The sequence below is a fragment of the Manihot esculenta genome, chromosome 11 (assembly GCF_001659605.2).
Source record: "Manihot esculenta cultivar AM560-2 chromosome 11, M.esculenta_v8, whole genome shotgun sequence".
Taxonomy (NCBI): Eukaryota; Viridiplantae; Streptophyta; class Magnoliopsida; order Malpighiales; family Euphorbiaceae; genus Manihot; species Manihot esculenta.
The window spans coordinates 4,404,001-4,418,175 of NC_035171.2; the positions used below are offsets into that span (position 1 = coordinate 4,404,001).

The following is a 14,175-nucleotide window of genomic DNA, read 5'->3' on the forward strand; positions in this document are numbered from 1 at the left end:
ACATTATATATATGCACAGCATAATAAATTTATTAATCTACTTAAATCACATGTCTTAGATTTCAGATTTTGAACGTTCCCTATTCTTTAGGGATGCTACTACTCATGTGTTCAGATCATCAACTCTCGGAACTCACATGTACGTAAAAAGAAAAAAATTTCTTTTTATCATTCAATTACATCACTATTATCGTCTCTTTTCTTTCGGTACTATTATTATCTAATCTTAGAATAATTTGAAAAATAAAATAAAAATTAAAACAAAGAAAAAAACACATAAAAAGAAATTAGGATTCCTTATTTGAAAATATTAGGTTTTTTAAAAAAATCTTAATATAAATTTTAATTGTGATGATTCCATTGCAGTTATGCAGATCCATTGTCAACAAAATTAGAAAAATATTCGGATAAATCCGATGTTTATTCTTTTGGTGTTATACTTTTGGAACTGATTACCGGAAGAAAGCTCAAGATGGATGAAAACATTGACATCGTTACTTGGGTATGGCTTTCTTACTTGTAATAATTTAATATAAAAATTGCAATATAAAATTATAATATAAGAATCAATAAGATAAAAAAAAGAATTAAATTTAAATCTCCATTGGATTGGATGTATGCAAATAAAATAATAAAGCATTCTTTATAGTCACATTAAAAACATTGAAAAAGACAAAACTATATGCTATAAGTTAAATACAAATGCACATGTAACATGCAGTTATGATTCATTAATAATAAATAACTTATTAATCAATATCTTGTAGGCACAACCTCTAATAGAAAAGGCTTTGGAGGGAGAATATATGGATTTTGTAGATCCAAGGTTGCAATTGTTTGACGATCAAGAAATGCATCGAATGATTTTTTGCTCTAATGCTTGCATAAATTAACCGTTAAGATCTCGTCCATCGATGAAAATGGTAAAATTTATTCACATAATTAATTTTGATATATTTCACTATTATTGTTTATTTTCAATTAATTTTATAGAAACATTGAGAGAGTACATATTTGACTTATAAATCTTTCTATCATTGATATGTCATGTAGATACTTCTAGCTCTCGAAGGAATTCTTCCTTTAAATTCTTTGTGATGAGATGAATGACAACAAATTGCGATTGGAAGCTACTCATAAAGGTCCGTTTCTTATAAAGAATGGGAATATCTATTTCGAATGTTATTCATTTTCTATAGATTTATTAAATAAAAAAATTTAAAAGTATACGGTTTGTTATATTTATTCTAAATTTAAAATTTTGAACAATAAAATCAATTTTTTTTACATTTACTTCAATTAATTTTGATAAAAAAAATTTTAATCTACGTGTCATATCACATAGGTTTATTTTTTGCAAGGCCTACTCAATAAAAAAATTCAAAATTAACATTAAATTCATATTTATATTGAAAACTTTTGAACAATAAAATCAAACCTTTTTTAATTTAACACAATTATAATCAATAGGACTAAATAAATTAAATCTGAAAAGTTAATGATAAATTACAATATAATCCTTAAAATTTTATGTTAACAAAACATATAGTCTTTTAATTTAACATATAGTCATTTATAAATTATAATGTAGTCCCTAAATTTATCATATGTAATATTAAATATATTATATTAAATAAATATTTATTATAAATAAATTTTCATTGCATAAAATATCACATACAAATATTATATAATAAAATATTTTATTGAATATTTAAACTCAATATTATAAATATATTCATATTATTTCTTTATTTAAAAGGAGTAGGATATGAACTTAATTCACCTTTTAAAAATAGAAGTATCCGTCTCAGTTCATCTACTTGGTGATTTTGCTTTTTTCCTTTAATAATATTCCTCTTCTTATTTGAGAAGATGGATTGTTTTCCCAAACCCATTGCCTTTTGGAGAAGATGAATATGTTACATTTAATAAAACCTTAAACCTTTCTCTTCTTATTTTTAATAGACCAGAGTTTTCCTTATCATTTTAAGCTTTTCTCTTTTTATTATTTTCTTTAAACGATGACTTATTACATTATTTTCTATATTAAATATGACCAAGCTTATAAAATAATCCTTTTTATTTAATCTCAATATCAAATACTATATGAAATTTTTTAAAATATCGATAAATTTTTTCATTAGTAATTCAATAAAAATCTATTAGCAAATAATACAATCTATTTTTAAAAGTTTCGCTGGTAAATTTTTACTAACAGATTTTAAATTTATTAGCACCACTATGAAATTTACCAATATAAATTCTCATTTTTTATTCAATTCGGATAGTAGTGTGGAATTTTTCGGATTGAGTTACAATTTGATGCATAAAGAAAACATACATAAAATTTAAATCACATAAATAACATAATTTATATTCAATATTCATTAAAAATGTAAATATATATTTGGAAAAGAAAAAGAGTAAATGATAAAATAAAGTGAGAAAAATAGAAATGAAAGAAAATAAAAATTAGAGAAAAGTAAATAGCATAAAATGAGAAGAAATTATAAAAAAGAAAAAAGAAAAAGGAGAAAAACAATAGAAAAGAAAATTATAGAGAAGAAAAAAAGAATGAAAGAAGAGGGAAAGGATTATTAGAGAAGTGAGAGAAAATAAAATAAATAATTAGAGAATAAAATAAATAAAGAGAAAATAATAGAAAATAATGAGTTGCAAAACTCACCCATCTTTTCTTATTAAATTTTATAATTTTGCTATCATTTTCATATAAATAATTAATTTTTATTTGAAATTTGATTTTGAACGGATTTTAAGGGAAAATTAAGAAAAAAAATGAAAAGAGGCTGAATTGGAAGATTTTCGGATGAGAATGTTACAACCTTGGATAAACTTGTAGTCTAAGGCGATGGATAGCTCCACTTCACTCCGATTAGTAAATAGCATAAAATGAGAAAAAATTATACACAGAAAGAAAAAGGAGCAAAACAATAGAAAAGAAAATTACAGGAAAAAAAAAAAGATGAAAGAAGAGAGAAAGGATGATTAGAGAAGTTTGAGAAAAACAAACAAATAATTAGAGAAGGAAATAAATGAAGAGAAAATAATAGAAAATGATAGTGGCAAAACTCACTTCCTTATTAAATTTCATGATTTTATTATAATTTTAATATAAATAATTAATTTTTACTTAAATTTGATTTTAGACAGATTTTTAAGCAGAGGTTAAGAAAAGAAATGAAAAGAGGCTGAATTGAAAGATTTTTATTGGAAATGTTACAACCTTGAACAAGCTTGTAATATAAAGCGATGGACAACTTTAGATTTTAAAAATTTTCACTTCAGCCTGATTTTTCCACTTAAAATGATAAGATCAGTTTCAAATTGGATAAAAACTAATCAGATTAGAATAGGAGTGAGATAGGAGGAGTAGAATTTATTTTAAATTATTAAATTTTATCTTTTTATTGAAGAAAAAATCTATATAAAGTCTTTCCAAAAATTAAAGCTACATCATATTCTTATCTTCTCTCCCTCCTCTTCTCTCTAAGCTGCCCCTCTTCTTCTCCTTCTTTTTTCTTTTTCTTTTTATTTAGATTTTTACAACTTTATTATAATATTTAAGGGCTAAATACTCTCTTTTCAGTCGAAGGTTAATCCAAATTGAAGTTCTATTTAAGTTGTGAGATTATATACTTCTATTCTTTTCATCTTATTTCTATTTTCTATTAATTTCGAATTTCGAGAAACACCACCTCCATTTTTGTCTTTTTAAAAATTCAAGAAGCCTATTGAATCTCTTGAATAACATATTACTAATTAAACTAATTAAATCCGTAATTGTTTAATTGAATTAATTATAAGTACTAATTAACATATTAATTTATGTTAAGAAATTAATAGATTTAATTTAAATAAATAGTGTATTTTTATTGATCAAGTAGTTCTTTCCTTTAAATGCAGTTACTATTATATGCTAAATATGCACGTGACAAATTTTTCCTAGAAGATTCTGGAAATTCTATTCTAGCAGGTAAAGATGAAACTTTTGTTTATGTTTCCTCTTCGTCATATTGCTTGCTCAAGCTTATAGATACATGATCAATTCTCCAACTGCAGTTCTATGTCTTCAAGGTATGTAAAGCTAGATGTTTATTTCTTCGGTGTAATTCTTTTGGAGATAATTACTGGGAAATTACCTGTTAGTGATATTAGTTCCTATGATTCCTTCAACTTAATTGAATGGGTACGTATTAATTTTTCTCTTTTAATACAAATTAAAAGAGCTTCTTCATTTGAGTATGTAAGGATTTATTTATTTATTTTTCTTAACGTTCAGGCTGTTCCTGCAATTCAAAATGATTGGCCCAAAGGCAACTATAAGTTTGTTGATGAAAAATTGGGGAGCAACTTTGACGAGGATGAAATGGATCGAATGATAGAATGTGCTTTAGCATGTGTAGAGCGTTATCCACAAAATCGACCAGAAATGAGTAAGGTAATTTCATAAAGCTTTGTATTCTATTTTATATTATGCATATATACATGTGAGTTTTAAATGATTCAGCATTGTGTTATATTTTAGTATTTAGATATCAGTATTTCCATCACTGCTCATAAAATTATTATTTTAAAACTATTAAGATAACAATTTAAAATTGCTATAAAGAAAATTTATTGTATATTCATTAAAATCATAATTTTAATTCTATTTTTTATTCATTATGAAAAAATAATTAAACCGTTATTTTATTAATTTATAATTACAGTTAAAAATATAAGATAATAATTTATAATTATCGGCTTAAATTTATTTTTATAATAATTATTATGATAAACTAATAACATTCCTGTGTTGTAATCATACTCTAATTTGGGGAAGAAAAAAAACTCAATTGCTAAAAGTTAAATTTTTTAAGAATTATTAATGAAGTTAGTTTATTCCATTTCTTGGCAGATCCAGTACTTTTTTTTCCTTTTTCTAATTACTTTTCTCGGCAAAGCAGGTTGTTGAAGTTCTAGCAGGAAACATTCCTCGGAAAAATCTCAAGAATTGAGATGAAATGTTTGAAAAGGAAAATTATTTTTTTCCTTTTCACTAGAAGTTGGAAACTTCCTTGAAAGGCCGATTGGACATTGAAATAAAAGATAGACTTCAGTTGAAGTGGCAAAAGGAGTGTAACTGGAAGACTTTCTGAATTTTGCTTGTATTGATCTGTCTTGGAGACTATTGCAACTAAAAAAAAAAGTTCCGTTTGAAATAAATCGAATGTAAAAAAGTGATTTAACTTAGAGTAATTTTTTTAATTAACTCTTTTTAGTTAATAAAATTAAAATTTTAGTTATTATGTTTCTAAATATACAAATTAAATTAAATTCTTATAAATTTTTAGTTTTCAAACAGGAAAATAAAAGGTTTTGGAAGGTTTGAATCCAAATAAGAACCTTGAGAGAATTATATCACAGCCAAATTGCTGGACTATCTACAGTAGCATTTCTTTTTCAAAAACAATTGAAAATGAGGTTACTTCTTATTTTATTAATTAAAATTTTTAAAAAAAAATTTTAAAGGAAATCGAAATTTGGATACATTTATCATCGGACGAAATTTATAAGTGTAATATTTATTATGTTTTAATTATAATTTAAGAATTTAATAAGCTAATAAAATGTAATTGTATATTTAACATTATTTTAATCTTTAAGTCAAAATCAATAATTCAACTCCAACCATAGGTTATGGCACTAATCAAGTAACAGAGAAAAATATTTTTAAAGGGAAATACTTATTTTTAATAAAACTAATTAACTCAGAGTTAGCTTCTTTTATCAGTTTATATGAATTTTATTATATTAATAATAAAAATATATTTGTTAAATATGACCAAAATTTTAAAAATGACCCTCTTTTAAATTCCAATATTAATTTAATTCCAATAAACTTATCATATTTCTCCTTATTATCCATAATAAACAATGACCAAGATTTTAAAATGACCCTCTCTAATTTAATTCTAACATTAAAAATGACCAAATTTATTATCTATATTAAACAATGACCCAGCTTTTTAAAAATGATCCTTTGTAGTTTCTTCATTTATTAATATGCAAGTGGGACATAAAAAAATCATTACTTAATTAATTTAGTACGTCCTATTTTATAATACACTGACGAATCTGAAAGCTGATTGGCCCCCACAAATGGATTAATTAATAATTCAACCTTCTTAATTAATGCCGCCTTCATTGACAGCCTGGGTACTGTTCTGAAACTAACAATATAGTAATCTTACTATTGCACCGACTCTGCATAATTTGTATTTTTTTAGTACTCCCTACTTTCAAACTTTAATTTTCGCTATCGCTGTTTATTTGATGAATTAAATTTTAAATTAAATCGATTTGAATAAATTAAAAATTTAAATTTAAATATTTATAAAAATAAAATTAAATTAATTTTAATTAAAAATTAAATTGAATTGAATCGTTGTGATTTAATTTGATTCGATTTAATTGATTTAAATTTTTAATAAATTTTTTATTTTTTATATTTTATTTTTAATATTTTAAAATTTAATTAAAATATTTTAATTTTAATATAATCTAATATCTTTATATTATTAAACATAATATACTATTATCATTAATCAATTCAGTTTGATTTTTTTATTTTTTCTGATCAAAATTAAAATAATTAAAAATTTTAAAATTAAAAATCAAAACAAATTGAAATAAATAAAAAATTAAATTAAATTTTTAAATTAATTTAATTTAATTAATTTTTTTAATTTAAACCGAATATTACTCAATCTAATTTTTCTCATTTGCTATCAAAATTAAATAAGATATTTTCTTATTAAAAAAATATTATACACATGTAAAACATATAGGTTAAATATATATTTTTACATATTTATATTTTAATAAGAAAATTGGCCAACCAGATCGATTGGCCAACCAGAATGAAGATTGCTTTGGGTATAGCAGAAGGATTGGCATATTTGCATGAAGAATGTGAGGTTTTAACTTATTTAGTTTTTTTTTTTCCCAAGTTTTCTATATTGCATTTTATACTTTTTAATTTTATGCATTTTTAGGTAAACCAGGAATCATTCACCGAAATATTAAAATTGATAATATTATTCTCGATGATGAATTTAATTCTAAGGTATGATAATATACTCACAGAAGAGATTTATAAAAAATAATTCAACAGCTAAACATTTTATAATTAATATTAAAAATGTAAATAAAGTTTACATTTATAACTATTAACTGTTTTAATTAATTACAAGTAATTTTAATTATAAATAAGTGGCCTTTCAAAATCTTGATTTAAAATACCTTCTGTTTAGAATTAAAAAAAACTTGTAAGATTCATATCAACTTTGAATTTAAATTTAACTTATTAGTTATAAATTAATTTGAATGACACAATAAATTACTTCTATCAACTTTTTTCTTTTCAGATTAGAAATTTTGGAATTTCCAAAGAATTTGCGGATTCAAAAACTCACGTTTCCACTATCCCAATGGGAACTCCAGAGTAAGATTCGTTCTTATTTGTTTGCTAAATTTTCTTTCTCAAAGAAAATTGGTTGAATTAGTAGTTCTCATTTGATAAACACTTTCTTTAAGTGCAGTTATCTCGCTCCTGAGCATTACACCCAAGATGATCAAAATAAGAAGCTCACCGATAAGTCTGATGTATTTTCCTTTGGTGTCGTACTTCTAGAGCTGATTACGGGAAAATTAGCTGCTTTTGAGAAGGAACGCAGGGAATATATTTTCTTAACTATTTGGGTACTTAAAAATAAAGAATTTGATATTTTGTATATTCAATATTCAAGGGTTTTTTATTTTTTATTATTTTTTCCCTGATGGAATGCTTAACTGACCTTTGTACATCTATTTTGATTATTCACAGGCCGTGCCTCTATTGAAACAAATTTTGGATGCAGACTATCAAGATTTGGATGCTGAAAATTGTAAAGAAATTTTTGATTCCAAATTACCGAACAATTTTGAGAAAAATGATATGAAAAAGCTTATTTATTCTGCTGCTTCTTGTGTATATAAACCTGCAAAGTTACGCCCACATATGTGCGAGGTAAATTCACAAAACCAAACCAGTTATTTTTGGATTATGCTTTGCACGTGATTATCAGTAAAAATATATGAAATATAATTTAAAAAATACGTAAAAATTATTTGATAATTTTGCATATGTTATTAAAAATTGGGAGGGTGACTGCATGTGATTTTTTGATGCAGAGAGTTAAAGTACTAAATGGAGATATGGAACCCAAAACTATATGGGTGAGAAGTGATTGCAAGTACCTATACAATGGGTCACCTTACGCTCCATTTCCTCAAGCTCAGGGAACCTCCAGCTCTTGATTTCTATCCAATACATGAATTAACCTCCGCCTTGTAATAAAAAAGTACGTGTTCTTGCTAAATGCACGTGCTTTTCTAAGGGATCAATTAGTTAATAAGAATGTGTTCCTTGCTGTTTTTTTTTAAATATTAATAATGATTGATATTGAATAATTTTTTCATGTATATATATATATATATATATATTGGCAGAATATATAATATCCATTAAGTATTATTTTAAAACAAAGAGATAATAATTTTGACCAAACTGTCAATTGCTTGATCCCATAAGAAGTATTTCTGCAAAAAGATTAAAGTATATGAGTAGTTAGTAATTACACATTTCATATTATAGGTCAAAATGCTTAAAGAATTATGTTTCACCTTGAATTCCTGCCAATAAAACTCCTTAGTGTCATTTGGCACTGTCTTCCAACAGTGCCCTTCTGCGACCAATCTTTCTTTTATTATCAGAGTAATCCTGCGACTGTACATCTCCAACGGATGTAAACTACATGAACAATGGTGAGTTAGTATAGGGTAACATTGAAATTAATCGTAATTAAGAAATAATTAAATATTACTTGTTATTAATGAGTGAAATGGTCTATTGGAATGACTGTGTGCCGCCTACAGCAGTGGTCGAACCAGCTGATGCTGGAGCAAATGCTGGAGCAGATGATGAAGTAGATGCTAATGCAGATCCTGATAACTGAGAGTGAGTTTAGCATCCAGGCCATAATTCTTGTTTAGATGCATTTAACATATCATACAGTTTCTGTGCAGCAGAGTTTGACATCTCATATGTATCATTATTTATTGCATGATAGCTTGTTGCATCCATGACCATGTCGTCTAACCAATTGAAATTTGGGTGATTAACACTATCAGAAATATAAGACGTGTCTAATAGTGCATCACCAGATCCGTCATGCACTTCAGTTTCACCGTGCAAATACCAAACAAGATAATTTTGCACAAAACTATACTTCATTAAATGATATTTTACTGTATTTTCATCTTGAAAACTACAGTTCTGACACTTAAATCGATTGCAAGGGCAGTGAATCTGATCACCATTTAAATAATATGGGCAGTTCTTAGCCTTTTCTATAAATTCATTGATCCCCTCTAAATATCTGGGATTAAATAAATCATCTCTAAGACAGGCATACATCCAACTTCTTTTAGCAGTCATATTAACTACAATAACGATGTTGATATGAAAACATAAAACTTATAAACCCTATCTTCAAACGAAGCCTGAAAAGTAACAATTAAATTATGTATTATATCTAAAATATGCAGTAATTATATCAATTTTCCTTGAGAGGATAATTGATGCAAAAAATGGAATAATAATACAAAAATCTGAATTACATGATAATTAATTACTAATATCTTCATAATCACGCGTTTAATTAATTATTAGGTCTGTAAATTTATTAAGTGCGCCAAATTATTTTAGAGAAGTGCACCTGTAGGTGCACTGGAAAGAAATCACAAATTTCAAGAAATCACAAATTTCACAAAAATCAAAAATTTTAAAAATATAAAACATTTCACAAAAATTTCACAAGACTGGAATACATGATTAAGACAGAACATGAATCAGGTCAAACATGAATAAAAAATCAATCGGAACATGAATCAGGAAGAAAATAGCGCACCTGTGGACACTGTCTGTCTAGAATGGCAAGACTGGAGAGAGAGAGAAGGGTTCACTCGTGGACCATGATGCCGAGAAAGGGTGCACCTGTAGACGGTGGATGGCAGGCGGTGGTGAAAGACCCAGAGGTTGGACGCAAATTCGAATTTCAGAGAGATTTTAATTTTTCAAACATACGATTTAGGGATTTCAGTTAGGATATTGTGTATTTGGGTTTATAATTCACTAACGGATGATTAGTCTGTTAGTGAAAAAAACATTAGATTAAAAAATAATAAAATCACTTACGGATTTCTAACAGAAAAAATGTCCGTTAGTATTTCACTAACGGACTTGTGACAGATGGTTACGAACGTATTCTTCACTAATGAAAATACTAACGGTTATGTACTTCCGTTAGTAGATAATAAGTTTTCAATGTTCCGTTAGAGATAACCGTTAGTATCATTAACGGATTTCAATCTATTAGTGAAGTCGGTTAGTGATCAATTGAATTTTTGTAGTGTTTTGAATACAAAAATTTTATATTTTTTTTCACGACTCCAATCGTGACTTAGCTGAAAATTTTCGTATTGCGTGTAATACCCATTAAAATTAATCCAAATAACTTTTAAATCTATTTTTTATTAGACCTAAAATGATTAACCCTATTTATTTATTTATTCAGTGCTTACTATTATATATATATTCTCATTATCCCTGTTATATATTTTACCCATGTGGGATTGAAATCTCAACTAAGGAGTAGGCACCACACTATGAGCCAAATTTGATAAAAAAAAAAAAGTGAATATGTGTTGAGATAGGGTTTAAATATAAATAGCCTTTCAACCAATTTCAATATAATTAATCAAGTAAATTAAATATTTTTAAAAAATAAAATAAATGTGTAATTATCAAATATATGTAAGGTATATATGGATAGCTAAATGTTTTTCCTCTTCCCACGTTTATTTATACTATATTTTTTAACGTGCCTCTACACTTTTTAAACTCGTTCTGCATATTATTTATTCATTTAAATAGCCAATTAAATTTGATATTCTATTATTATAATATTAAATTCTTATAACTATAATTTATATCTAACTATAATTAGATAGAAAAATTATAATATAATAAAATAAAAAAGGTATATTATTTTAGTTAATTTTATTATTACAAATAAAATATTAAAAATTTGCAAGTAAAACATGAATTTATTATTCTTATTCCTAGGGTCAACCGTCAACGTTATATTTTTTTTAAAGGAGAATCCAAGACTGAACGCTAAAATTTCCTACAGCTTTCTCTCATTTCTATGATCTAAATTTATTATAATTATAAGCAAAATTCCGTAAAAAAAATAGAAAGGTGAAATTGTTAAAAAAGACACATGATTTTATTTGATAATGATATATTATTTTGTATTTTAATTGGCTGAAAAATATAAAAATTTATTATTGTTTAAATAATAATTTCTTATTTCAATTTAAATTCTATAATTTTACAAAGAATATAATATCACAAATAAAATTTTTGATATTTTAAAAGCTTGAATATTTATTTAAGAATTATCATAATCTTTGTTGTGAAAAGAAAAACATTTTATTGTATGATTTAATTAATTTATATATTTTAATTTTTTTTTGAAATTTTTCAAAATATTTTTTATATACAATCATTTTTTTTATCTAAAATAAATGGATCTTTAATATTGGTAAATACGATATAAAATGTGGTAGGACGTAATAGATTCAGAAATTTGATTAAAATCCTGCTTTGTTCTTTTTAAGTGAAAGAATATTGAGAAATTTGATTACTATAAAATAAATTTAAATAACTTTTTATAAAATTATTTATGATTTTATTTTTATATATAATAAAAAAATTTAAAATTAAAAAATTTTGAATTCTTTTATTTTAAATAAAATTTTATAAAAATAACTTCAATTAAATTAAATTTTTATAAAATTTTTAATTTCAAAATGGAAGGTTAAAGTATTTTATTAGAATTCAAAGTCTTGTGGTCCAGGTCTTTTATTATTCTTATTATTATTTTTTTGTTCTGTTTTATTAGAAAATGTTAATTCTAGAAGGCTGAATAATCAACGATTGGACATGCTTCCATCTCATTGGATAGATAGTCACCTTACGATCCCAGCTCCATAATAAGGGGAGATATTTTATCATAGGACACGGCTTCAAAGCTCAATATCTTTCACACTTGTAAATTAGTGCTTTTTTAGATTTTAGTTTTTTAATCTTACCATGAATTTTTATTGTGCTTATTTAACTGCAGCTATGTAGCTACGTATATCCATTCGCAATATTTCTAATAAATCAGATTTTATTTATTTGATATTATATTTTTTAAATTAATTACCGAAAGAATGTTCATAGAAAATGGTGTTGATATTGGAAATTAGATATGTAATATACATGTAGCATACTCTAAAAATTTATGATACTTAATTATATAAGTAAAAGATTTTTTTCTATTAATGCTAAAAAGGTAAAAAAATATATATATTTAGTATCTAAAAAGTAAAATAAATATTCACATACAACTTCTATTTATATTAATACATTTGAAATTCTAGTCTAAACTCAACTTAATAAAAATATATATTTTTTATTAAATATCTTACAGACAAAATCTCGAATTAAAAAAATTTTGATCGAATAAATTGTAGCTTTTGTAAATTCTACATTGAGGTTTGATCACAAAACAATATATTGAATGATTTTCTATATTGATGCTTGTATAAGTAACCCTTTAAATTTTCGCCTATCAGTAAAGAAAAAAAAAATTTATTCATGTATTGTATTAATAATTAGTAATATATAAAATAATTTCATGGTTATTATGTCATATGGATACTTCTAGCTTTCGAAGAAATTTTATATTCTGGTGAATTATGTCACAAAAAGGTGTAGATTATAACTGTTTAGTTTTAACTTTATTTCAGAAATCTCACCAATTTTAATTTTTTAAAAATTAAAAAATTATTATATCTGAAATAATTGTAAAAAAAAATAAAATAATTTATTTATAAAATATACTGCAGATGTAAAAATATGATTAATTTTATTTTAAAAAAATAAAAATAAAAATAATTAAATTAATATATTACATTCTTAATAATAATAAAAATATAAAAAAATTTAATTAGTATTATATTCAAATCAAATACAAAAATTAAGAAAGAGAATATAAAATTAGAATTAAGATGTATAATTGGATACAAGATAATTATTTATTAATTAATTTATAAAAAATTATATAAAATATCCAAACCAATCCAATTGGTTGGTTTAAATTAGGTTGGATTTTGTGATTCGACCTGAAGACTAATAGCAACAAATAATTTTAAAATTAATTAATTAATGAATGAAACGTCATCATTGATTCTGAAAGATGGAAAAGTTTATCTTTCAATTCAAATTAATTATCCATTGATAGAGTCATTATCATGAGTGTAGACATTCATATACTGTATGAGAGATCAACCTCATCTTCTCCGTTGTCTTAAAAAATAATTTATTAAAAAACACCAACTTAATTGTTAATTTATATAACTTTTATATTTTAAATATTCTTTTGATTAAAACAAAAATAACATTTTTTAAATTAAATTTATACTAAAAATTCATATATATTTAATATATAAATATGATATAATTCAATATTTATTCAAATTATAATATACGGTGATAATTTTTTTTAATCTAAATGATAATATGTTCGTAATTAGAAAATTCGAATATTCAGATTTAAGTGTTCTCACGATGTTTACCAAAATATTTGATTTTACGATGGCAAAGTCTCCTTGAGGCTTATTTCTCACCGGTAAGGATTATTATAAATCAACCATCAAAAAGTTTTTTTTTCAAAGATTTTGAATTACAATAAAAATTATTATAAGAATTTAAACCAAAAAAATGAAAATTTTGAAATTTATACACTCAACAATTAATTAAATTAATAAAATTTAGATTAAATTACTTTGAATTTTTTAAAAAATTTTAAATTATCTATCTAATAAAATTATTATTTTTTATTAATAGTCAAATAGAATTTAACTAAAATTATCTATTAAAATAATATCATCAATAAAACTACAAGAATATTTAAATAATATAATACAATAATTATTTTAAATATTTTGTTTAACTTT

At 23.9% G+C, this 14,175-nt stretch overlaps 2 protein-coding genes across 2 annotated transcripts in view; both read left to right on the plus strand.

The window, feature by feature from the left end:
- Nucleotides 1–8,445, plus strand: part of LOC110626696 (proline-rich receptor-like protein kinase PERK15) — a 92,708-nt gene extending 84,263 nt beyond the window's left edge. The window contains exons 4-6 of the mRNA XM_043961898.1: nucleotides 7,892–7,903; nucleotides 7,944–8,074; nucleotides 8,243–8,445. Of these exons, the coding sequence (XP_043817833.1) occupies nucleotides 7,892–7,903; nucleotides 7,944–8,074; nucleotides 8,243–8,254 (155 nt within the window). The 3' untranslated portion in view covers nucleotides 8,255–8,445. The remainder of the gene's footprint in view (nucleotides 1–7,891; nucleotides 7,904–7,943; nucleotides 8,075–8,242) is intronic.
- Nucleotides 58–5,038, plus strand: LOC110626336 (proline-rich receptor-like protein kinase PERK3). The gene is made up of 7 exons (XM_043962056.1): nucleotides 58–139; nucleotides 367–502; nucleotides 768–923; nucleotides 1,054–1,142; nucleotides 3,928–4,210; nucleotides 4,304–4,462; nucleotides 4,971–5,038. The coding sequence occupies exons 5-7, from the start codon at nucleotides 4,088–4,090 to the stop codon at nucleotides 5,019–5,021; spliced, it is 333 nt and encodes a 110-aa protein (XP_043817991.1). The 5' UTR covers nucleotides 58–139; nucleotides 367–502; nucleotides 768–923; nucleotides 1,054–1,142; nucleotides 3,928–4,087; the 3' UTR covers nucleotides 5,022–5,038.
- Nucleotides 8,446–14,175: the final 5,730 nt, after the last annotated feature.